Source organism: Loxodonta africana, chromosome 7 (assembly GCF_030014295.1).
Source record: "Loxodonta africana isolate mLoxAfr1 chromosome 7, mLoxAfr1.hap2, whole genome shotgun sequence".
Taxonomy (NCBI): domain Eukaryota; kingdom Metazoa; phylum Chordata; class Mammalia; order Proboscidea; family Elephantidae; genus Loxodonta; species Loxodonta africana.
Genome location: NC_087348.1, coordinates 35,362,251 through 35,387,816, shown reverse-complemented (window position 1 = coordinate 35,387,816; position 25,566 = coordinate 35,362,251). Strand labels below are relative to the sequence as shown.

General features: G+C 39.6%; 2 protein-coding genes across 5 annotated transcripts in view; both read right to left on the bottom strand.

Annotated features, from left to right (window-relative positions):
* AGBL2 (AGBL carboxypeptidase 2) overlaps positions 1 to 17,867 on the bottom strand; it is a 47,924-nt gene extending 30,057 nt beyond the window's left edge. For all 4 annotated transcript variants that reach the window (XM_010592058.3, XM_010592060.3, XM_010592061.3 and 1 more), the window contains exons 1-7: positions 17,190 to 17,867; positions 16,718 to 16,854; positions 16,395 to 16,458; positions 15,522 to 15,656; positions 13,979 to 14,032; positions 13,008 to 13,193; positions 9,996 to 10,103 (exon numbers count right to left, since the gene is read on the bottom strand). In XM_010592058.3, the coding sequence (XP_010590360.1) occupies positions 9,996 to 10,103; positions 13,008 to 13,193; positions 13,979 to 14,032; positions 15,522 to 15,656; positions 16,395 to 16,458; positions 16,718 to 16,753 (583 nt within the window). In that variant the 5' untranslated portion in view covers positions 16,754 to 16,854; positions 17,190 to 17,867. The remainder of the gene's footprint in view (positions 1 to 9,995; positions 10,104 to 13,007; positions 13,194 to 13,978; positions 14,033 to 15,521; positions 15,657 to 16,394; positions 16,459 to 16,717; positions 16,855 to 17,189) is intronic.
* A 1,023-nt stretch (positions 17,868 to 18,890) lies between these two features.
* The window catches only part of FNBP4 (formin binding protein 4), a 31,456-nt gene continuing 24,780 nt past the window's right edge, over positions 18,891 to 25,566 (bottom strand). Inside the window, exons 13-17 of the mRNA XM_010592057.3 lie at positions 24,356 to 24,666; positions 24,080 to 24,224; positions 23,490 to 23,827; positions 21,108 to 21,265; positions 18,891 to 19,880 (exon numbers count right to left, since the gene is read on the bottom strand). Coding sequence (XP_010590359.2) covers positions 19,790 to 19,880; positions 21,108 to 21,265; positions 23,490 to 23,827; positions 24,080 to 24,224; positions 24,356 to 24,666 — 1,043 coding nt within the window. The 3' untranslated portion in view covers positions 18,891 to 19,789. The remainder of the gene's footprint in view (positions 19,881 to 21,107; positions 21,266 to 23,489; positions 23,828 to 24,079; positions 24,225 to 24,355; positions 24,667 to 25,566) is intronic.

The following is a 25,566-nucleotide window of genomic DNA, read 5'->3' as shown; positions in this document are numbered from 1 at the left end:
TATGACATTTCTTAGTCCCTCTTTATTGTTTTAATGTTGTCTTCTTTTACACAATAACATCGCTGTTTCCCTGTTTTTAGCATTTTTTTATCTTGATTTATTTTTTTGATTTCCCTGTCTGAGTTGATCTCTGATTGCTCTGTACAGTGTTCTAGACTTGGGTTGATACCTGATATTTTTGATCTTATAACCAAAGAACTCCCTTTAGTATTCCTTGTAGTTTTGGTTTGTTTTCTTACAAATTCCCTAAACTTCTGTTTATCTGGAAATGTCCTAATTTCACCTTCATATTTGAGAGACAGCTTTGCTGGATATATGATTCTTGGCTGGAATTTTTTTCCTTCAGTGCTTTATATAAGTTATCCCATTGCCTTTTGGCCTGCATGGTTTCTGCCGTGTAGTCCGAGTGTATTCTCATTGACTCTCCTTTGTAGGTGACTTTTCATTTATCCCTAGCTGCTCTTAAAATTCTCTCTTTATCTTTGGTTTTGGCAAGTACGATTATATGTCTTGATGACTTTTTAAAAAAATCTACCTTATGTGGAGTTCGATGAGCATCTCAGATAGGTTATCTTCTCATCTTTCACAATATCAGGGAAGTTTTCTGCCAACAAATCTTCAACAATTCTCCCTGCATTTTCTGTTGTCCCTCCCTGTTCTGGTACTCCAATCACTTGTAGGTTATTTCTCTTGATAGAATTCCACATGATTCTTAAGGTTTCTTCATTTTTTAAAACTCTTTTATCTGATTTTTCTTCAAACATATTGGCACCAAGTGCTTTATCTTCAAGCTCACCAATTCAGCCTTCCACTTGCTCAATTCTACTCTTCTGACCTTCTATTGAGTTGTCTAATTCTGTAATTTTATTGTTAATCTTCTGAATTTCTGATTGCAGTCTCTCTATGGATCCTTGCAGCTTATTAAATTTTTCAGTATGTTCTTGAACAACCTTTTAAATTTCTTCAATTACTTTATCTGTGTGTTTCTTGGCTTGTTCTGCGTATTGCCTGATCTCCTGCCTAATCTCATTCTTGATGTCTTGAAGAGTTCTGTATATTAATCTTTTGAATTCTGCATCTGGGAATTCCAGGAAAGAATCTTCATCCAGAAGATTCACTGATCCTTTGTTTTGAGAGCTTGTTGAAGCAATCATGGTCTGTTTCCTTATGTGACTTGATATTGACTGTTGTCTCCAAGCCATCTATAAGTTATTGTATTAGTTTATCTTTGCTTACTGTATCCTGGCTTATTGCGCCTTGTATTGTTTTGATATGCCCAAATGGGTTGCGTGAGTAAGCTAGCCTGATTATTCTTGCCTTTGAAGCTCTTAACATCCCGTCACCAGATGGCTGGAGGTGTCATCAGGTGTATCAGTCTAGGAGTCCATTCACTTTTCTTGTATGAATTCAGCTCAGGTGTCCAGGTAGCTCATCATCAAGTGTGTGATACAGGCTCTGTCCTACAGTCTTAGAGGGGCAGGGGTGATTGGTGTAGGTACGGGCATCTGGTTGTAGCAGGGGGGCTGAGAACTGTCCCCCGAGTGTCTGTGAGGAAAGCATGTTCCTATTCCCTAAAGCATACAGGTGGGTGGGTTCTGCAGATGGACGTTTGGCACCCAGTGGTTTTGGCTGTAAGGACTGGGAGGTACCAGATATCCTTGGGCCCCTGTCGCGGGTGGCTGGGTGACCTGAGTGGAGCCACCAGTCCTCATGCCCCTGATGTGGGTAGGTGAGGACCCTATTTAATAGGCAAGTGGTGTCAAATATCAAACACCCACTTTTCCACCACACAGCTGAAACAGCTGCAGTCTGACAACAAGGGCCTATTTTCCCGAAATAGGCCCACGCAGGATCATGCAGTGGGGAATGGTATTCAAAGTCCATGGACCATTTATACCTGGACAGGAGCCACTTCTGTCTTGAGCTCCCCTGTTAGTGGAGCTGGCAAATTATCTTTTTCCTCAGTTGTGAATTTATTCCTACTCCAAGGCTGGGAGGATGGCTCAGGGTGCTTAACAGGGCCTATCTCAAGCTTAGGGTAATCAACAGCCACTGAAGGTGGCTTGGGAGCTGAGGGCATGTTAAAATACATGCAAGTACTTAGCTTTTGCAGAGAGCGCTGTTCTCCTCTGGTTCTGGACGTGTGAGTAGGGTGTGCAGCTGGCTGCTTCTCCCTGAGGAAACTGCTGCTGAATGCTACTACCAGCCCGCCACAGCTGTTCCTGGGAATGGTACCTGAGGGATCCTGGAGATTCAGGTCCGGCAACTCCTCTTTGCTTCTGAACTGTCTCTCCCTCCCCATTCCGCTCAGTCCGTTTTCTAACTTTGCCTTTGATGTTCAGGGCTCCTACCTCGTCATAAAAACAATCGTTGCACTTGTTTCTTTGGGTCTTTGTTGTAGGAGGGATCGCAGGAAGCATCTGGCTATTTTTCCATCTTGGCCCCACCTCCTCTTCTTATTTTTAATAGCTACACTTGACAGACTCAATAGTGTGATGTGGTTTTAGTTTGCTTTTCTCTAATGACTAATGATGTTACACATCTTTTCATGTCCTTATTAGCTATTTGTAGATTTCCTTTGGTAAAATGTCTACTCAAATCTTTTGTCCATTTTTAATTGAGTTGTTTATCTTCTCATTATGGATTCTGGGTACAAGTCCTTAACCAAACATATGATTTGTAAATATTTTCTTCCAGTCTGAGGGCTGTCTTTTTCCTTTTTTTAAATGGTCTCTTTTGAAGAATGGAAGTTTTAAATTTAGATTAAGTCCAATATATCAATTTTTTCTTTTATGGATCAGGCTTTTGTTGTATCTAAGAACTCTTTGTCTAACCCAAAATGATGAAATTTTCTCCAATGTTTTCTTCTAAACATTTTATAATTTCTGCTCTTACATTTAGGTCTATGATCTGTTTTGAATTAATTTTTGTATGTGTTGTGAAGTAAAGGTCTAAATTAATCCTTTTACCTATAGAAATCCAATTTCCTACCACCATCTGTGGAAAAGAATATTCTTTCCTCATTAAATTGCCTTGGCACCTTTGTTGGAAGTCAACAGACTATGAAAGCAAAGGTTTATTTCTGGATTCTCAATTCTGTTCCATAGATCTATACGTACATCCTATGCCACCTCAACACTGTCGTGTGGCTTTTATAAAAAGTGTCATAGTAAGTGTTAAAATTGGGAAGTGTGAGTCCTCCAACTTTTATCCTTTGCAAGATATTTTTGACTATTCTGGGCCCTCTGATTTCCATAAAAATTTTAGAATCGACTTGTCAATTTCTGCAAAAAAGGCCTGATGGAGTCTTGATAAGGATTATGTTGAGTCTATAGATAAATTTGGGAAGCACTGCCATGTTAAGAATACTGAGTCTTCCAATTCATGATTACAGACTATCTCTCCATTTATCTAGATCTTTTAAAACTTCTCTCAACAGTATTTTATAGTTCTCAGAGTACAAATGTTGGTATTCCTTTGTTGTTAAATTTATTTCTGTGTGTTTTATTCTTTTTGATACTATTGTAAATGGAAATGTGATTGTTCATTGCTGGTGTATAGAAACAACTGATTTTTGTGTGTTGATTATGTACCCTGAAATTTTGCTGAATTCATTTATAATCCTTTTTATTCCTTATAAGGTCAGTAGTTATGTCTCCCCTTTTATTATTGATTTCAGTTATTTTTTTTTTTGTCAGTCTAGCTAAAGTTTGGCAGTTTTGTGATCTCTTCAAAGAAATCAACTTTTGGTCTTGCTGATTCTATTGTTTTTCTATTCTCTATTTTGTTTATCACCATTATAATATTATTTCCATTTTTCTGCTAGCTTTGGGTTTAGTTTGTTCAAGTCCCATGAACTAGAAGATTTTGAGATCTTTTTTCTTTATTAACGTAGGCATTTCAGTTATAAATTCCCCCCTGGGAACTGCTTTTGCTGTTTTTGGTACGTTGTGTTTTCATTCGTCTCAAAGTATCTTCTAATTTTCCTTGTGATTTCTTCTTTGACCCAATGGTTTTTAAAGAGTATGTTATTTAATTTCCGCATATTTGTGAATTTTCACTTTTCCTTCTGTTACTGATTTCTAGCTTCATTCCACTGTAAACGGAGAAGATACTTTGTATGAGTTTAACCTTTTAAATTTATGGAGACTTGTTTTGTGGCCTAACATATAGCCTATTTCAGAGAATAATTCACGTGCACTTGAGAAGCATGTGTATTCTGTTGTTGTTGGGTTGAGTGTTCCATATATGTCTGCTAGATGTAGTTGGTTTATCATTTTTCTCAAGCCCTCTATCTTGTTCTCATTTCCTTGTTGATCTTCTGTCCATATGTCCTCTTTATTACTGAAAATAGTGTATTTAAGTTTCCAACTACTACTATAGAATTATCTCTCTGTTCAGTTCTGTCAGTGTGCTTTATGCTTTGTTTTTTGGTGCATACAAGTTTATAGTTGTTATATCTTCTTGACAAACTGATACTTTTATCAATATATAGTGACCTTTTTTTGTCTCTTGTAACAATTTTTTACTTAAAGTCCATTTCGTCTGATATTAGTATACAGCTAATCCAGCTCTCCTGTGGTTACCTGCATAAAATATCCTTTTCTATCTTTTCACTTTCAACTTAGTGTCTGTGCATCTAATGTAAATCTCTTATAGACAACATATAGTTGGATCATGTCTTTCAATTCACTCACGCAGTCTCTGCTTTTAATTGGAGAGTTTAGACTATTTAATATAATTATTAATAAGGAAGGATTTACCTCTGCCGTTTTGCTATTTCTTTTTTGTATGTCGTATCTTTTTTGTTTCTCACTTCCTCCAACAGTGCTTTATGTGTGTGTGTTAGGTTGATTCCCTCCTTTCATTTTCAGTGCATTTTTAAGGAATTTTCTCAGTAGCTATGATGGGGGTTATAATTAACATCTTAAATTTATAACAATCTAGAGTTTAAACTCATTATCAACTTAGCTTCAATATCATATAGTAACTCTGCAGTTCCATCCTCCCCTTATCGTTACAAACTACATCTTTATACACTGTGTCTGTTAACATAAATTTATAATTATTTCTACATTTTTCTTGATTTTCAGATATTAAACCAATCTTGTTTTCCCAGTATAAATCACTTTTTATATGTTACTGCATTAGGTCTGATAATACTTTGTTGAGGATTTTTGTATCTGTATCAAGAATAATATTGGTCTGGAGTTTTCTTTCCTTGTGAAGTCTTTGTGTCACTGGTATCAAAGCAATACTGGCCTCATAAAAAGAATGAAGAAATGTTTCCTTCCCTTTTGTTTTTGAATTTTATGAAGAATTGGTATTATTCCACCTTTAAATGTTTGATAGAATTTACCAGTCAAGCCCTCTGGGCCTGGATTTCCTTTGCAGGAAGACTTTAAATTATTAATTCAAAAAAAATTTTTTTTTTTGTTAGATTCTATTCAGATCTTCTATTTCTTCTTGAGTTGGTTTTGGTAATTTGTGTCTTTTTAGCAATTTGTCCATTTCATCTTGCTATTGTTGGCATGAAATTGTTCATGACAATACCTTACAATTCTTTTGATTTCTGTAGGGTTGGTGGTTATATCCCTTCTTTCATTCCTGATTTTAATAATTTGTGCCTCCTCTCCTTCTTCTTGGTTGGTCTAAAGTTTTGTCAATTTCGTAGATATTTCCAAAGAAACAACTTTCAGTTTCATTTCCTTTATTATTTTTGTTTTTTATTTCAATGACTTTCATACTTATCTTTATTATTTCCTTCTGCTTGTTTCAGGTTTAGTTTGTTCTTATTCTAGTTTAATTAGGGTAGATGCTTAGGTAATTGATTTGAGATCTTCTCTTCAAACTGCAATGCAATTGGTTTCTCTTTATAAATGGCCTTTTTGACCCTGGTTTTGTAGTTCTGCCAAGATGGTTTGCTAGGCCACAATCTTGCAAAGGGACTAGACACTTTACTATGCAAACTCCTGTGGGAATTGGTTGATTACTATGCAAACTAGGTGACTGTGGCCTACCTAAGAAATTGGTCAGTTTTGCCACCCTGCTAGGCTTAAAAGGACCAGTATCAGAGAGGTTGAGGAAGGACCTCATTACCATCAAGAAAGAAGGGCTGGGACATACTTAAGTGGAAAAACATACCTTGCTCATGGATAGGAAGACTTAACATAGTAAAAATGTCTATTCTACCAAAAGCCATCTATACATTTAACGCACTTCCGATCCAAATTCCAATGTCATATTTTAAGGGGATAGAGAAACAAATCACCAATTTCATATGGAAGGGAAAGAAGCCCCGGATAAGCAAAGCACTACTGAAAAAGAAGAAGAAAGTGGGAGGCCTCACTTTACCTGACTTCAGAACCTATTACACAGCCACAGTAGTCAAAACAGCCTGGTACTGGTACAACAACAGGCACATAGACCAATGGAACAGAATTGAGAACCCAGACATAGATCCATCCACGTATGAGCAGCTGATATTTGACAAAGGACCAGTGTCAATTAATTGGGGAAAAAATAGCCTTTTTAACAAATGGTGCTGGCAGAACTGGATATCCATTTGCAAAAAAATGAAACAGGACCCATACCTCACACCATGCACAAAAACTAACTCCAAGTGGATCAAAGACCTAAACATAAAGACTAAAACGATAAAGATCATGGGAAAAAAATTGGGACAACCCTAGGAGCCCTAATACAAGGTATAAACAGAATACAAAATATTACCAAAAATGATGAAGAGAAACCCGATAACTGGGAGCTCCTAAAAATCAAACACCTATGCTCATCTAAAGACTTCACCAAAAGAGTAAAAAGACCACCTACAGATTGGGAAAGAATTTTCAGCTACGACATCTCCGACCAGCACCTGATCTCTAAAATCTACATGATTCTGTCAAAACTCAACCACAAAAAGACAAACAACCCAATCAAGAAGTGGGCAAAGGATATGAACACACATTTCACTAAAGAAGATATTCAGGCAGCCAAGAGATACATGAGAAAATGCTCTCGATCATTAGCCATTAGAGAAATGCAAATTAAAACTACGATGAGATTCCATCTCACACCAGCAAGGCTGGCATTAATCCAAAAAACACAAAATAATAAATGTTGGAGAGGCTGCGGAGAGATTGGAACTCTCATACACTGCTGGTGGGAATGTAAAATGGTACAACCACTTTGGAAATCTATCTGGTGTTATCTTAAACAGTTAGAAATAGAACTACCATACAACCCAGAAATCCCACTCCTGGGAATATACCCTAGAGATACAAGAGCCTTCATACAAACAGATATATGCGCACCCATGTTTATTGCAGCTCTGTTTACAATAGCAAAAAGCTGGAAGCAACCAAGGTGTCCATCAACGGATGAATGGCTAAATAAATTGTGGTATTTTCACACAATGGAATACCACACATCGATAAAGAACAGTGACGAATCTCTGAAACATTTCATAACATGGAGGAACCTGGAAGGCATTATGCTGAGCGAAATTAGTCAGAGGCAAAAAGACAAATATTGTATAAGACCACTATTATAAGATCTTGAGAAATAGTAAACCTGAGAAGAACACATACTTTTGTGGTTACGAGGGGGGGAGAGAGGGAGGGTGGGAGAGGGTTTTTTATGGATTAATCAGTAGATAAGAACTGCTTTAGGTGAAGGGAAAGACAACACTCAATACATGGAAGGTCAGCTCAATTGGACTGGACCAAAAGCAGAGAAGTTTCCGGGATAAAATGAATGCTTCAAAGGTCAGCGGAGCAGGGGCGGGGGTCTGGGGAACATGGTTTGTGGGGACTTCTAAGTCAATTGGCAAAATAATTCTATTATGAAAACATTCTGCATCCCACTTTGAAATGTGGCGTCTGGGGTCTTAAATGCTAACAAGCGGCCATCTAAGATGCATCAATTGGTCTCAACCAACCTGGAGCAAAGGAAAATGAAGAACACCAAGGCCACACGACAACTAAGAGCCCAAGAGACAGAAAGGGCCACATGAACCAGAGACCTACATCACCCTGAGACCAGAAGAACTAGTTGGCGCCCCGCCACAATCGATGACTGCCCTGACAGGGAGCACAGCAGAGGACCCCTGAGGGAGCAGGAGATCAGTGGGATGCAGACCCCAAATTCTCATAAAAAGACCAAACTTAATGGTCTGATTGAGACTAGAGGAATCCTGGCGGCCATGCTCCCCAGACCTTCTGTTGGCACAGGACAGGAACCATCCCCGAAGACAACTCATCAGACATGAAAGGGACTGGTCAGTGGGTGGGAGAGAGACGCTGATGGAGAGTGAGCTAATTATATCAGGTGGACACTTGAGATTGTGTTGGCCACTCTTGTCTGGAGGGGGGATGGGAGGATAGAGAGAGAGGGAAGCCGGCAAAATTGTCAAGAAAGGAGAGACTGAAAGGGCTGACTCAAGAGGGGGAGAGCAAGTGGGAGTAGGGAGTGAGATGTATGTAAACTTATATGTGACAGACTGATTGGATTTGTAAACGTTCACTTGAAGCTTAATAAAAGTTATTTAAAAAAAAAGAAAAAAAAGAAAGAAAGGCTGGGAGCACACTGCATCTTTTGGATCCAGGATCCCTGCAGTGAGAACCTTCTAGACCCAGGAGACAGAGCTGTAACACTGAAGACGGCATGAGACGGCGCAAGACAGGAGATGACTGCAGTGGGCTTGCCGACCCATGGAACTAGAGAGCTGAGCATCATCAGGCAGGAGGCTTGCTGGTGGAGTTGGGTGCCTCTGGGCACTCAATGGCAGAGCTGAAAGAGCTGTGGCACTTGCCCAAGTGGGGCTTGGCAGCAGAGGCCAGGCCTGAGAGGGGCAGCCTGTGGGCACAGCTCAGAAGGAGCTGAGAGCTGTCTTGACTGGAAGCTGTCCTGATTACAAAGCTGTCCTGAGTTGTTCTTGTTACTTCCAAATTGATCCTGATCCTGAGCTGTAAAATGTTGCTTCCCTGATAAACCACAAAGTTGTGATTATGATCTGTGGGGTGGGACAACTGCAATGAATGATCTAACACGGCAGTGAAGTAGAGAGAATGCTGTGGGGAGGACAGCTGGTGTGGGAATTGGTAAAAAGGTTAGAGAGCGGTGGTATGTCTGACCTCCATCTCGCAGGAATGCTCTGGGCTGATGCTGATTCTCATCTCTCCTCCCGAAATCAGAGGACTTCAAATGCCACTAGATTACACAAACATGGGCATTTAAAGCCATAAAATTCCCCTGTAGTGCTTTGACTGTATCCCATAAATTTTGATATGTTGTAATTTTATTTTCATTCATTCAAAATATTTTCTAACACATCTTGTGACTTCTTCTTTAACCCATGCATGATTTAGAAATGTGTTGTATAATTTCCAAGTATTTGTGGTTCTTCCAGATTTCATTTTGTTGTTGATTTCTAATTTAATTTTTTTGTGATCAGAGAACATATTTTATATGATTTAAATCCATTTAAATTCATTAATACTTGATTTATGGCCTAGCATATGGTCTATCCTGGGGAATCTTCCATATACCCATGACAAGAATATGTATCTTTTTGTTATTGGGTTCAGTGTAGTCGATACTTTTAAAAAAGCCAGGATTTTATACCTAGAGAGCCTGAAACTTACTGCAGGAAACCACCAAGTAAATGACAATTATATACACATACAACAAAGTAGTCAGTAATGTAAGTGCAGAAGGTGGAGAAAAGAAAAACAAGCTCCCCTATCCAACATCTCATTTTCAGGCAGGTGAACAAAGGAGAAGCTGTGAGATGGACTTAGAACTATTAAGAAAAATATACTGTCATTTTTAAAAGCTGCTAAAATTTTACAGCTGACTGGTCGTGAATATCAGGGCCCTCACTTAGTTTGGTCTGGAAAAGATAGTTTGTTACTAAACTACAAATTTTTGCATTACTTTTATCATAGAAAATACACTTATAACTTTGTCATGATTATTCAGTGTAACAACAATACCTGAATCTAACTGATAGACGACTGTGCCTTTTTCCTCTCCTACAATTTCTGGTACCTTTTCATTCCCTGTAGATTGATAGAAATATTCCGGTTGAGGTGGAACCCACTCTGAAAGAAGACAAAAAAAGTGCATGAGATAAGAAATAGAAAAGGTACTTTATTAGAACTGATTTAAATTAAAATAATAATTATTCAAATGGCTACTTTGGTTGAGTCAAACCAAATTCTCACCCTGAGTTTCTAGTTTGTTTATAAACTATAATTATGTCTTGCTTCTTTTCCTAAAGACTATAAGGAAATTTTTAACAAAAAACACATACAGTGAAATAATCAACTTTAAATAGAAGACTGAAGTATAAGAGCAGGAAAAAAATGACTAAATATATGCCAACAGAAAAGTCAATACAGTTGCTTCAATAGCTTTTTAAAATTTAGCCAAGTTTCCTTAAAGTCAGGGTAACATGATCAGCTACATATTTTTTTCTTACTTCAGAGGAGCAAGTATGTCAATTGTTTCAGAATAAACAAGGCTTTCTCATTAGCAATGAATTCCAAAAGTAATTTCTCATATGGGGTTGGGCAATTTTTCAGTATCATTGTAAGTACAGCAGCCACCGACGAAAGTGACCAAAAAAAAAACAAAACAAAACTCATTGCCATCAAGTCGATTCCGACCCATAGCAACCCTATAGGACACAGCAGAACTGCCCCACAGGGTTTCCAAGGAGCACCTGGTGGATTCACACCGCTGACCTTTTGGTTAGCAGCCATGGCGGTTAACCACTACGCCACCAGGGTTTCTGATGAAAGTGAAGGGCATATAAAGATGTAATTCAGTAAAAGGATGATGCTAATTTCTTGGAATAGGGAGTGATGAGGCTTTGAAAATTCAATTTAAAAAGTAAGGTACTTGTTATTAAGTTTCCTTGGGGAAAAAAAAAATTGCTTTCCCATTTTCATGGAATCCAGACTTTCTGGTCACTGAGGCTAGATGACTCCCAAAACTATTGCCTGAGATAGTCTTTAAGCCTTAAACTGAAACTATCTCCTGAAGTCATCTTTTAACCAAACAACAGTTTAGCTTAACTAATGAAGAATGTCTGCCTTGAGCATTGTGCTCTTTTAAAAAAATTATCCCTATGGGATCAAACTGACAACAGTAACTCAAAAAATCAGATGAAATGCTTAGGGGGCGGTAAGTTTATCTTACTGGTGATGGAATCATGAAAAAGGAAAGGAAGAATGGTTGCACAACTTGAAGAATGTAATCAATGTCACTGATGTGAATGCAGGAACTGTATTTTTTTACAAAAAAAAAAAAATTTTTTTTTTACTTTTCTAAATATCTAGGGGTTTAGTGGATTCCTACCACAATAACTTAAATATCAAATTCCAGTGTTTCACTTTTTTCTCCTTTCCTTGCCTATACCCTTGGTTAAAAAAAACCAACCAAACCTGCTGCTGTTGAGTTGATTCCGACTCATAGCGACCCTACAGGACAGAGCAGAACTGCTCCATAGGGTTTTCAAATAGTACCCAGTCCCAAATCCTCACAGGAATTCTCTGTCTTGGTCTAATATCCACTCGTTTCCACTACTTACATATACACATATAAAAAGAACCAAACCCATTGCCAAAGAGTCAATTCCAACTCACAGCAATGCAACAGGACAGAGCAGAATTGCCCCACAGGGTTTCCAAGGCTGTAAATCTTTACAGAAGCAGACTGCTGCATCTTTCTCTCGTGCAGCAGCTTGTGGGTTTGAACCACTGACCCTTCGGTTAGCAGCCAAGCACTTAACCACTGCACCCCCAGGGCTCCTATTGCTATCTTATACAGGGAATAGCAAAATCCTATTGTCTAGCCAGATCATCTTGGACTTCTATTAAAAACTGTATGGGGTAGGGGCAAATGATCTTAGGATTCACCAGCCTTTTGCCAACTCGGCATGCCCTACATGTTTCCGAACACCCCAACCAGTTTTGTCCCCATTGAGCCCTTTCCTGTATTTTCAGCATTATCTCTTGTCTTTTATGCCCTATACTCTATGGTTTCCCCAACACACCATGGGGCTTCTCTAACTGGAATACTTTTCTTTGACCTTCCTCAACTGGATCACTTCTAACTCAACCTTTACATCTCAGATTATATGCCAACTCCTCTTGGAAACCCTCTCTGATCTCCCAGGTTGGGTAGGTGTTCCCAGAGTCCAAACTGTATGCAATTACCTGGCTATATCTTTACTTTCCCTACAAGTCTGTGAGCTCTGGTAACTCCATCTTGTTCATCATTATATCTCTAGCACCAAGTACTATACTTAGCATATGATAAATGCTTAAAAATATTTATTAACTATTATAAAAGTAGAGTTAGAAAATACGAAACATCCAGTTGTTTATTTAGCACAGTCTAAAGCAGAGACACAACGTTTGGTGAGACACAAGTGTTTCAGTAATTAGAGAAGTCCCCACTTTTTAATGCAATTTACTCTTGTAAATGCTTCATAAAATGAATGTTAAAGATTGTGCTTATACCAGGAGCTCATCAATATGACCAGCAATGTCATAAGAATCCACTATTCCTGTAAAAAACTCCAATAAACTTGAGTTATAATTAAAAACAGTAAAAATTATGTTGTAAACCCAAGTCTGGCATATATGGTCTTCACCAATTATACCAAAAAAAAAAGCTGATAAAAATACAGCTCTTACAAAATTCATTAAAGCATATTAATATTGAGATGGGAATAATCTAGAAAACAAATGTAAGTACATATTTTGGTCTCTAGGAAAGTATTGTCACATTCCAATAAACTCAGAAGTATTCCAGTTTACACATCGGTCTCTTGGATTTTGGCAAAAGTGTATCATTTCCCAAGAGCTTAATCATTTCACGGTGAGCTAATGCACGCTGACTCTCTCTTGCCTTATACTTCAGCATGCAGCACTTACAAATCTAAGGTCTTGTAATAGAGTCAGAAAAGCAAGAACACCACACATAATTCACATTACCAATATGACGAACATTTTCTTTGATGACCTCACATTCTATTGGCCATCTTGGAGCCAGCAGTGGCCCACTGCTAGAAAAGAGTGCAAAGAGATCTCGGGGTTCTCGAAGACGTGGGTTTATGTCACCCAAGTCATCATAAAGAAGCTGTCTGCTCCTAAGAAGTGGTGAATTCCACATAAGCGAATCTGCAAAAGCAAAAGGGAAGGAGTAAAAATACCTCCTTTTCCTCCTTGAGCATTTTACTGCTCAACTATAGAAACTAAGCAACTTCAAGCACTGTATTAAAATATTGGCACAGGTGTGCAATTCTATAACATGTTTCTCCTTCAAGAGGGAGATTTAGTCCAGGATGACATATTTAAAATTATAAAATGTTAAATTAAATTTCTGCACGCTCTATTAAATATTTAAATGTAAAGCCTTAGAATAAGATAGAAGAAGCTTTTTTGTTTTTAAAGTTAATAGGTCCAAGATATTACAAAAGTGTGTCACAAATGAATACAAAGTTACTAAATGTATTTTATTGTTTTTGTTAAGAGATGCAAGAATGGGAACTTTCAATTAACCCATTAGCATTTTGAAAAGGTACATAAAATGTTAGTAACTACACTTAAACAACCTACAAATTAAAATTCAGGTCAATAACGTAACTATTCAAAGCCCAGAGAGACATAAAACCAAGAGGATGGAAAGGGGAGCAGAGAGAAAAGAAAAGTAGCAAATGAGAGGGAAGAACTGTTCTCTGGGAAAGAAAGAATGAGACAAAAGGGAGGAGAAGACTTTCAGGGCAAAAAAAAAGAAAGGAAATGAGGGGGGAAAGGAAAGGCTCAAGGTCCCTCAGTGGCCATCAGGTGTGAGTCCCAGGACCTCCTGATAACGCTCTGCTGGGGGAGGGTGACAGACTAAGAAAGGGGAAGACATAATTCCATGAATGAGCTTGAATTTTCTGGTCTGGAAGGAAATGAAATACCTCTGTTCACAGCTTCTAGCTGTCTGTGCACAGTTGAAGACAAGCAGGTAGGCCCTAAGGAAGGAGAAGGAAGGGACATGGTTTGTCCTAGGGATCTTTGTTTTTCTTTTTTCTGCCCACTCCCCCTCCCCCCAACTCCTTTCTACCCCTAACTTGGGCCCCTTGGTTTCTATCTAAATCTTCTCCCTGCAGTTTAATAAAACAAAAAAAAAAGAGCCAATAAACATCTGAAAAGATGATAAAGCTGCTCCATCTCACTCATAATTAAAGAATATAAACAGAAACTACAGGGAGATACTAATTTTTCACCTAAAAGGCAGGAAAAGCATTTATGTATTTTCACACTCATCCTGGCAAGGGTACAAGTAAGCAAGCACTCTCACTCTGCTGGCTATAGGACAAATTGCTGCAACCTTTCTGGTTTTAAATTTAAAATACACAGGCCCTTTGATCCAGCAATCCCACTGCTAAAGATTCCCCTTAGATTTTCTCACAAAAGTCTGTCAAATACCTACACAAAAATATTCATTACAGCAATGTTCAAAACAGCAAAAACTAGATCCCACCACCACAGTGGCAACAATCCATTAGGAACTCGTTGCCATAGAGTTGATTGCAACTCATAGCGACCCTATAGGTCAGAGTAGAAATGCTTCATCAGGTTTCCAAGGAGTGGCTGGTGGATTTGAACTACCTACTTTTCGCTTAGCGGCTGAGCTCTTAGCTGCTACGCCACCGGGGCTCCAATCCATCAGTTTAAAAAAAAAAGCAAAAAAAAAAACCAAACCCACTGCTGTCGATTCCGACTCACAGCGATCCTAGAGAACAGAGCAGAACTGCCCCCAAAGAGTTTTCAACAAGTGCCCGGTAGATCTGAGCTGCCAAGGTTAATAGCCGTAGCACTTAACCACTATGCCACCAGAGTTTCCAAACCATCAGGGAAGTTAAAATAATTACAATACATTAATGAAATGAAATAATATAGGTGCCTTTAAAAATAACAATGTAGATTCTTCTGTGTTCATACGAAATGGTTTTCTAAGATATTAAGGAAACAACAAGTAGATTGTGTATAGGATTCTTTGTGAGTCCTTAAAAAGAAAAACTATAGATCCATATGAGGATATATTTTATTTTTCTTCTGAAAGGAATTATAAGAGCAATGGCTATACTAGGGGTGGAGCAAAGGAGGGCTTTTAGTTTTCGTTTTGTACCTTTTTTTTTTTTTCTTTACCATTTGAATTTCCTAACCTTATGGCACTGGGTTGTGGGTAACCTCATACATACATATACACACACTTTTTTTTTTTAAAAAAACAGATAACCCATTCTTTTTTCCTTTGCACTTCTGCAGCAAAATCTTAAGAAATGCTTTGCTACGAAAAAAAATATCTTGCTCACTCCAATGACTGAAACAGGAAAAAAAAAAAAAAAAAAGACGTGGCGTTATCAATTATACTCAAACTCATTAACACTACTGCGTTGTTTCTACTGTTTTGCAGTGAGGGTTCTGGGGGTCTCATACACTCTGATAATTACTCACAAAGAAGCTTCTCCTTTTGCAGGGGGTCTGGTATCAAATCATCTCTTTCCCCAAAAGAGCCATTCAACAGGAATCGAGAGTTACTCTTCCAGAGACGCTGGTGTGTTGCAGAGTTTGGTAAATTGCCTCTCTGAGCTAAGAATAAAAAACCCAAACAAATGAACAAACAAAAAAACAAACCCATTGCTGTTGAGTCGATTCTGGCTCATAGAGACCCTACAGGACAGAGTAGAACTGCCCCATAGGGTTTCCAAGGAGCGGCTAGTGGATTCAAACTGCTGAGATTTTGGTTAGCAGCGAGCTCTTAACCACTCCGTATAACCCAGGTTGCTGGAAGGCTGGCTCACAGTCAACATCTAGGTCAAGCCTGAAACCACTACTACCAAAACCATCACTATTTCCATCACCACCGCCACCCACCAGCACCACAGGACTTTGTAATAAATATGGCCCACTGTTCAAAGAGCTTTCCCATTCCAATCTAGGTGAGTTAAGCATAATTACCCCCATTTCACAGCTGAGGAAACAAGAGAGTGAGGTGACTTGAAAAGCAATGGATACAACTTATTGAAATTTATTACTTTGAGAGCAGACAGGAAGACAGCCACTTTTTCAAAGCTTGAGGAACTCTTTGATTCTGATGCCCACAGAATTTCTTTATTTTTTTCTATGGTCCAGCATTAACAACATCAAATAGGGTATTAGGAAACTCGAATTCAATTTCATCTTGTTCAAGAACCTGAGGTAACTCATCTCTTACTTAGTGCATCCAAACACAAATAGAGACTGACTACTCTGCCAAGTAATCAATTAACGAAACGATTCAGTTCATTAACCCAGAAAAAGTGATGCTAGATGAGAACAAGATGTTACCTTTAAAGTAACCATAGTACTGGAGGTGATGGTACATAAAATCTTCATAGGGATCAGGAAGCACCTGTGAAAGGAAAAGCCACCCCAGTGAAGAAAAGCCTTTCAAATAATACTGAACTCTCAACAAAAGCCACAAAAGTATTGTTGCCAAGGACAGTATACCTGACGGTTTCTGTAAACAAACCATGTGAAAGACATTTATGCAAATCATTTTATATTGGGGTTCAAGATTTCCAACTGGGAAAAGGCGCCACCAGAATGAACCATCTATCTGATCTAGTATTGGATTTCTGCCGTGTCCCTGGAAAGGGGTGTGTACCGACCTCCTGCTTGAGCTCTGTGTCCAACGCTGGGAACATGTTACTTCTGCATGGTATGCTGAAGACTCGTCAGCGACGCCGGCATCCAACCGCAACCAGGGCCCAATTTCCAAAAAGGGCAGCCAATTACACCGGAGAAACTACAAAACCAGAACACAAACATCCGTTGCCGTCGAGTCAATTCCGACTCATAGCTACCCTTACAGGACAGAGTAGAACTGCCCCAGAGAGTTGCCAAAGCACCCGGTGGATTCGAACAGCAGACATTTTGGTTAGCCGTAGCACTTAACCACTACGCCACCAGGGTTTCCAAACCATAACAGGACATCTGAAAACACTGCCGATATTCCCGTCCCTCCACTTTGGCTCCGTGTCTTTAAGAAGCCTGCTGGCCTGCTCCCTCTTCCCCGCCAAGCAAGCCTCTCCTCAAACAGGGACCCGCTGCTGGGTCCCGCTGCGAGGCCCCGAGGCGCACCTGTGTTCGAGAGGGCGACACGTCTTCCTGCCTTCTCTTCCGGAGGCGCCAAGCCTCTCGCCGGCCCCATGCTTCCCTCTCCCTGAGGAGGGAAGAGCCACCACGACGCCGCAGGAAAAGAAAGAAACGGGGGGAGGGGAGGTGTCGTCTCGGAATAGGTGGAAAACAAGGGTCAGGGGTCGGGAGAAGTGGGCCTTGAAAGCCGAATTCCGAGGTTCAGAGCTTCCTGGCCACGGGAGGAGGGAAGGGCAGTTTCCTGAGGGGTCGCGGGTGGGGGCGGACACAGATTTCCTTGGAGGAGAGAGCTAAGGGTGCGAGGGTCCCGCAGCCCGGTCCGCCCTGGGCAGCAGGGGTGGGCGCAGCTCCCGGAGCGACAGAAGACCCAGGAAGCACCGGCACCACACGTTCGGAGGCCCGGCCGCGCACCAGGCGGAGTGGACGCTCACCACGCTCACCCGCCACAGCTTTCGGCGAGGATCCCGGTAGCCTAGCAACGGCGAGAGGGAAGCGGAAGGAGGGCGGGGCAGCCGGGCGTTTCCGGGGGGCTCAGCCCCGCCCCCGAAGAAGGGGATCCGGCTGCGGCTGCAGCAGCAGCTCTTCGGCTGCTCGGAGTATAAGTCTGGGAAAACCTATGGCCAGCGTTGCAGACCCAGCCCTGGACTTCGATTTTCCCAGACTTAATGGAGACCTTGGTGGCATAGTGGTTGAGTGCTGCGGCTGCTAACCAGAAGGTCAGCAGTTTGAATCCGCCAGGCGCTCCTTGGAAACTATGGGGCAGTTCTACTCTGTCCTATAGGGTCGCTTGAGTCGGAATCGACTCCACGACAGTGGGTTTGGTTTTTGGAACACAGAATGGCTCAGGAGCTGTTGCTGGCGGCGTTGCAGACATCAAGGGTTCAGATTCATTCCTCTTTCATACAATATTGGAGCTCCACCCTATGGAATCGAAATTGGACTGAATACAAGCCCGTTAAGTCCTCAGCCTATTTTCAAGCTTGTTTGCAGTTTGATAGCTTTAGGAAACCAATGCATTGCTAAGTTTCCCCCTCCTTTCACCTTATATTCTGTCCCACTGCCAAAACTAGAAACCTTCTGCCTTGAAAAAATTCCAAGAAATAAAGTTAGCTAGTTAAAACCACAGTTTGAATATCAAATCTGCAGTTTTTTAAAAAATGTTCCATTTCACTTAAAGCACAATAAAAATTATATATATAAAAAAAAGATGTTCCATTGAGAGAGGCACTGGTGTTCTGCAGCAATTCTTACAAGCTTGGAAAACTTAGGTACTGTAGTTAAGGCAAAAGCTATGACTAGATAAACTTTAGTTTCATTTGTAGCAATCTACTCTGTGGAAATAATTGGAAAAGCAATAGCTTTCTCAAAATGTTAACCACATTCCACCATTTCCAAGATACAAGTAGATCAGGTGTTAAGTTAATGTTATAAACAGGGTACAAACTCCAAAAGTTTAGGTCACACAGCACCATCTGGTATGAGAAGCCTGTTTCCATTACTCCCAACTCAAGATCCTACTGCTCTTCTTTTCTCTGAAAGCTGTTCTTCATTGTTTGCACATGCCCTGCATTGCATCTGATTTGAAAAAACAATTAAGAATAGACTGAAGTTCTGTTTACACAGTAATCACTTAACAGGCTCAGAAGAACAAGCGGATAACCACTCAGAAGTATAAAAAAAAGTTTTATTAGTGCATATGTACAAATTTACAAGGCCAAAAACTGGAGAAATACAAATAGCTTTAAAACACAATTTGCCTTTCCTTCAGTTTAAAGTGACTTTTACCTGATTGTGATACAACAGAAGTACAAGAGTAAACTGCTTTTTAAATACTGGAATTTTATGGATAATACAGTCACACATAGAAGGGAGGTGAATTTTGGAACAGGGTTAAGACAATAGAAATACATTAATATATAGAGTGGCTCTTGTTACAATTACTGCCACATACTTGAGGGGAAATTCTCAAAATCAAGGACATGAACACCTGCTGTTGCTGCTGCCTTATTAAAATTTAAATATGCCACCTATTTATGGTGTGAAATGACTGAGCTATCAGTTTTAGAATTTGTGAGAAAAACTAAAGCGTGTGGCCATTTGTCAGCAAAGGCTGAAAGACCTTAGCGCTTTAGGCATAACAGACTACAGGAAAAGAGGTCAGAAAAAGCAATAATCCCAGTTTAACTAGGTGGAACCCAGCTGTCTTCATAATTGCACTTGTTCTGGAATAGAAGTCAGTGAGAGGGCCAAATAAGCCTCTATTAGGCAGGAAAGCCCTTCACTTTTTGTCAGCGAGTCCTTTAGAGCCACATGTTTAAGACTGATGAGGTTAATATACCTAACATGCTGAGCTTCCCAGTGTGAGAATAAAGGCAGCCAGGTCAAAGAAATTTCAATCACCTCAGCTTTCAACAAAACAGAAATATTACATTTCACAAGTGTGAAAACTTGGTATATGTATGTTCTTGCCCAGGAAATTCATAAGCTCTCCCCGATAACATTTACAGTTTGACAACAGTAAAACTGGTTAAGACTCTGAACTGAACATAAAACAAATACCAAAAATAAAATTTTTCTTAAAAATTTCATGTGTTTGGAGCCATTTTCCTTCTCTTCAGTCTTGCTCGCCAATCCTCAGGAAGGGCTTCAAAATTAGCATTTCTCTCTGCCATGCCACTGTTGGGGGAAAAAAAACAGATTACATCACTGAAAAAAAAAAAACTCTTCATTCCCTAGCAAGAACCTTGTACTGAAAATCTGATCTATCACATCTATGTTCATAAAAATGTTCAAGTTTCTTAGCTAAATACCAGCATATTAATCAAATTTCTTAATTCTGATGGATCAACACACACACTCCACAAGTCTCTATAGTAAGTATATATTTAATTATGTACATATAACTCTAATAACCATTAAAGCCACACTGAAAGAGTAAAACATGTTCTTGACAATAAGAAAACTGAAGGATGATGCAAAAGTGAAATAAGCCATTACTAATACACTATCCCTCAGCTTTCTAACTGTGCTGCCCAAAATAGCTATCAGTTTTCCAGGAAGTAAGAGTCTGGAGACAATTTTAGTCTCTAAAAAAAATCTTTTTAGTTGAGATTGTTCCAGGTTTATGCAGAACAAGTGACGAGCAGTTAGCTGCATTCAAAGAATGTGTCCATTTTAGTAAGTATACCCTCAAAACTAGAGGAGTCCTGGTGGCGCAACGGTTAAGTGCTCGGTTGCAAACCAAAAGGTCGGGGGTTCAAACCCACCACCTACTCCATGGGAGAAAGATGCAGCAGTCTACTTCCGTAAAGATTCACAGCCTTGGAAACTCCATGGGACAGTTCTACGGAGTCCTGCTGGGTTGCTACAAGTTGGAATCAGCTCAATGGCAAAGGGTTTTTTTTTTTTTTTTCCCCCTGGCCCTCAAAACTAGGAAACTATGGAATAAAAATTTAGGTTTGCTATGTTTAAATTCTTGTTAAAATTTCTAATATAATTTTCCTCCTGATCCTTCATCTTTACTTTGGTAAACTGTATGTAAAATAAATTAAAAATATTTACATTAAAAACAAAACAAAACACAGGGTCTATAAGGTCCACTGGATCTAGATGGTAAATGCTGATTATTTTTTTTCCTGGTACACAGCAGATTAGGACAATCCTTTGCTTAAGAAGGACAATCAGTGGGAGAAAGTACTATAACTCTGATGCTTGTGGAGTTTGAAAAAAGGCTAGAACGTGACGTTTACAGGGAAATAAATACTTCTTTGAGAATTAAAAATTATTTTAGATAACAGTTTATAAAGAGCAGCAAAAGCTAAGGACTATGATTTTAAGAACATGACTGCTCTATAAAGACGACAACCACCACGATCCACCCCAGTCTGTGATCTGTCTGTTTACCTGACCAGCTGCTGCTGTTTCCACTCTTCAATTCGCTTCTGTGCGGTTGATTCCCTGTCCTCTTCACTGGAACTAGAGTTCTCCTCTTCATCTAACTCACGCTGGATACTCTGCCATTTCTTTACCAGAGACGGCATTTTGGTTTTACTCTTCTTCGCCTATAACAATTATTAAAATTAAGAGGGAATATAATACATAAAATAAGGAGGGCAGAAACGTTCAATCTTGTATACTGGCAATCAGGATCTTTTGCTAGTGCTAAGGAGTAAGCCAACTTCAAAATCAAAAGAACAGAAAATGAATTTTTCTAAGTTGTTTTGCTGAAAATTCTTACCAAATATGAACCAAAAAGCTTAGTTAAAAATATAAAGAACTATAAATACATTTTATGAAATTACAAAAGAATTTCCTTTAGTCTCCCTATTCTATGAAATGCCAAACTGCTGTCCTTATGCTATCTCCTCACAATTATAGTGTTCCTTTTTTCAAATTTTAAATAGAGGTGTTCACATCAACTGGTAAATAAACAGGGCTGAGAAACAAGTGCCCAGCGTTTCTGGAAAGAACAGCAAAATCAACAACTATTAAATAGGAAAGAAGCAAGTAGATATGCCAAAACCACTTTCTGTCCTTACACTGCTTATTTTTCTTCATTGCCCTTAAAAATCATCACCTAATATATTTATTTGCTTATCTATCTCCCCACCTCACTCCCTGCCAGAAGGAAAGCTCTATAAAAACAGGCTGTCTATTTCACTCCTGAATCCCAAGTTCCTAATGCCAGCTCCTGACCCATAGTATGCATTCAAAGTGCACTTGTTAAAATATGATTATTTATGTAAAACTAGAGAACCACTGTATTTGACCATAATTAAGACCAATTGTTATTCCCGTTTGAAGAGGAGCAGGGCTTGCAGACCCAATCAGGTTAAACGGTAAGTGGGCTAAGTAGGAGCTCAAATGATAGCTGTGACTGAGTACTGTGCTCACATGAGGACTGGGGATCAGGGCCCAAGTTGTTTTTCCTGTCTGCACTTGAGACAGAGTACTTGAATAAGGTCCCCAAAGATCTGAGAAAATAAATTTAACATTTTCAGTCTTTCACGTTATTTGGTTCCCTGCCCAATACCCTGTTTTGACTGTCATCGATAGTTCTTAGCTTTCTGGGAAAATGAATGCCCATCTGTCATGCTCACACCTTTGCTCCATACACCTCTCACATTCCATTCTGTCATCTTACCTGTGGCACAGCCTGACACACTACACACAACTCCTCCAACAAAGCCCCTCTGGGTTAGCATGGGACCAACCGAGTACAAGTAAGTTGAAATAATAATGGTCACGTAAGCATAGATGGCTCGCTTGCTGGGGTATAACCTCTCACCTAACATCTGCAAACTTGGTTAAAAATGGACAGACTTAGACACTGCTGTTTCACTTTGAATTCTGTAGGGCTTAGTAAAAAATTATGTGGGAAAATAAATTTAGAATTTATGCATTGCCTACTATATTCAAAAGGAGCCCTGGTGGCAAAACAGCTAAGCGCTGAGCTCCTAACTGAAAGGTTGGCAGTTTGAATCCAACCCAGTGGCTCTGCAGGAGAAAGACCTGGCGATTTGCTCCTGTAAAGATTACAGACGAGAAAACCCTATGGGACATTCTACTCTGTCACACAGGGTTGCTACGAGCTGAAATTGACTTGACAGCACCCAACATCATATTCAAAGCCATGGATCCATAGGACTTTTGAGCACATTTTTAACACGGAAACATCACGGCTGGAGGAATAAACATTAAATGGCTAGAAACTCCTTTTTTCTAGTTATGTAAGTGGCATATGAAACTTCTCAGCAAAAAAGACTGAAAATATATACTGGTCTCAAATACTCCAGCACTTTAAAGGATGTATTTTATTCTTTAAAAATGGCCTATAACAACAAAAGATGGTATATGCTGCATGCAACGGAACACTATTCTGCTATATAAAAGAATGAAGTACTGATGCATGCTACAGTGTGGATGAACCCTGAAAACATTATGCTAAATGAAATAAACCAGATACAAAAGGTCACATAGTATATGATTCCATTTATATGAAATGTCCAGAATAGGCAAATCTAAAGAGACAGAAAACAGATTGGTGGTTGCCAAGGGACAGGAGACAAGGTAATGGGGCCAGACTGCTTAATGGGTACAGGTTTTTCCTTTGGGGTGATACAAATGGTTTGGAACTAGATGGAGGTGGTAGCTGTACAACGGTGTGAATGTAACTGAATGCCACTGAATTGTACAGTTTAAAATAGTTAATTTTGTTATGTGACTTGCATCCCAACATTTTAAATTAAAAAAAAAAAAAAAAAATTAAACACAGATTTCCTATACCTTATCTTTCTTTCCTTTTTTGGTCTTCTCAGGTGGTGGCATTTTGGGAGCTGGTGGCGGTGGTGGTGGCGGAGGAGGAGGTGGTGGCGGCTCTATAATGGCAGTGGTAGACACAGCACCTCGGGCCTGGACTGGCTGCAGTGTGGGAGAAGTCACTCCAATTGGGACAGAACATTCAGCATAGCTCATAATCGCTGATGCTGTTGCAAGTCCTAAGTAATTCGACTGCAGGCTTATTCCTCTGGCCTGATGACCCATTCCTGCTGCTGGATGGCTAACTGTTATTGCTGGGTGTCCAATCCCTGCAGCCTGGTTACTGATCCCTGTTGCCTGCTGACCTAACATGAAAAACATAAAATGATAGTATAAAAAAAGACATCATCACAAGACCAGAAATAAGAAGAAAAAGGGAATTGGGGGTTATATCACCCACAAAATTATTCCAATGTGTCTTTTCCTTAAAAAAATAGTTGTTGCAATCAAAAGTTTTTAACATTTCTTCAATTTATAGCATTTAATGATGGAAACAAAGAAAGAAACAATCCAAGGAAAAAACACACTTCATTCATGATGCCATGATGCTTACTTACCTCTAGCTACAGCTGACTGACTGTAGAGGACAGGAGAACTGCCAATGGTAGCTGACCTCTGAACTGCTGCAGTACTAATTTCTGTAGCTTTTCTTTTTACCGCTTTGGTGGAAGGAGAGCTAGAGGTGCCAGAATCAACTGAACTCTGAAACACAAAGATTCTGGTTAGTGGCTCAGGCCCTGGTAAAACATTATTTTCTACAGTAATATATGGTGTTGATCATATTCCAGCCCAGTCTCCCAAAGCTCTTCAGAATGTCAACTGGCTTTACTCACCTGGGTAGTTACAACTGTTGCTGGTGCTGAGGGTTTCAAAGGAGTATCCTCCTCTGTTCCTGGGGCAGGAGGCTCCTCACTTCCCTCATCTTCCATCTCCACCTCCTGTATTTCACCATCTTCTACAGGAGGAGGTGGTGGGGGTGGAGGAGGAGGGGACTCTGGGGGAGGAGGTGGGGGTGGTGGCATTTCCAAAGGTAATGGAGGTTGAAGCACAGGCACGTTTGACTGAAGAAGGGTCCAGAATGGAGTAAGTGGCATGAGCGATGAAGAAGAAACTTGGCCAGAAAAGGACTCTTTACAAAGAGAACCTATGAAAAACAGATAGGTGTCACGGAAAGAGCAAAACAAAAACTCCATGGCTTATATTCACAGAAACGTTCAACTGACTGGTGAGACAAATATCAATAGAATAGGAACCTAGTACAGTATGTAAAGTAGTCTCAAACAGCAGAGGCTGGCTCCCCTTTCCCTAACAAAATTTCACCTAAAGGCATCTACTTTACATAAATGGCACTGAAATATTGAAACACTTGAATTTAGAAATGACTTTCATGAAAAGTTAAATTTATGAACCTCAGTTAGCACTTCCCCTAGCTGTGCTATACCAGTCTTGTTCTTTGGGCACAGATTTACGGATGAGTAAATGAAGCACATCAATCCAAAGAGAAATTCAAGAAGTCACCTGAATCTACAGTTTAGATCTCACATATTCAGTTTCAACACATACGATGAGAAGGCAAGACTCTGGAGTCTTTTTTATTTTAGAAGTGAAAAGGGTGAGTGGTGTGCATTTCCAACACTGTTTTCATGTTTTATTTCTTAGTGAACTGGTTAAGTGATTGGGGATGACCCAGAGAAGTAGCAACTCAAAACACAAATTAGACCCATTTTAATTAATTTGGGTTACTAAATTTTAAATTTGCAGGGTGCTGTTGTCAACCCTATCACTCTTTCACACCTTTGTGCGAATTATAATCATTTACCAGATCACAGCAACACAAATCAGGGAGGGTAATTTTTATTTTTGTGAGAAAAGGGAAATTAGGGAGACAAATCTTCTAGGTAAATGGTATCTAAGGGATAAAAAAAAAGAGGTGTTTGTATATGCAGAGGAACTGAAATTGCTATTGCCAATGTTTGAGTTAAGAAATCAGGGCTAGTCTAAAAATGTGCAGGGTAAGCTTTCCTCAAATTTTGCAAAAGCCAGT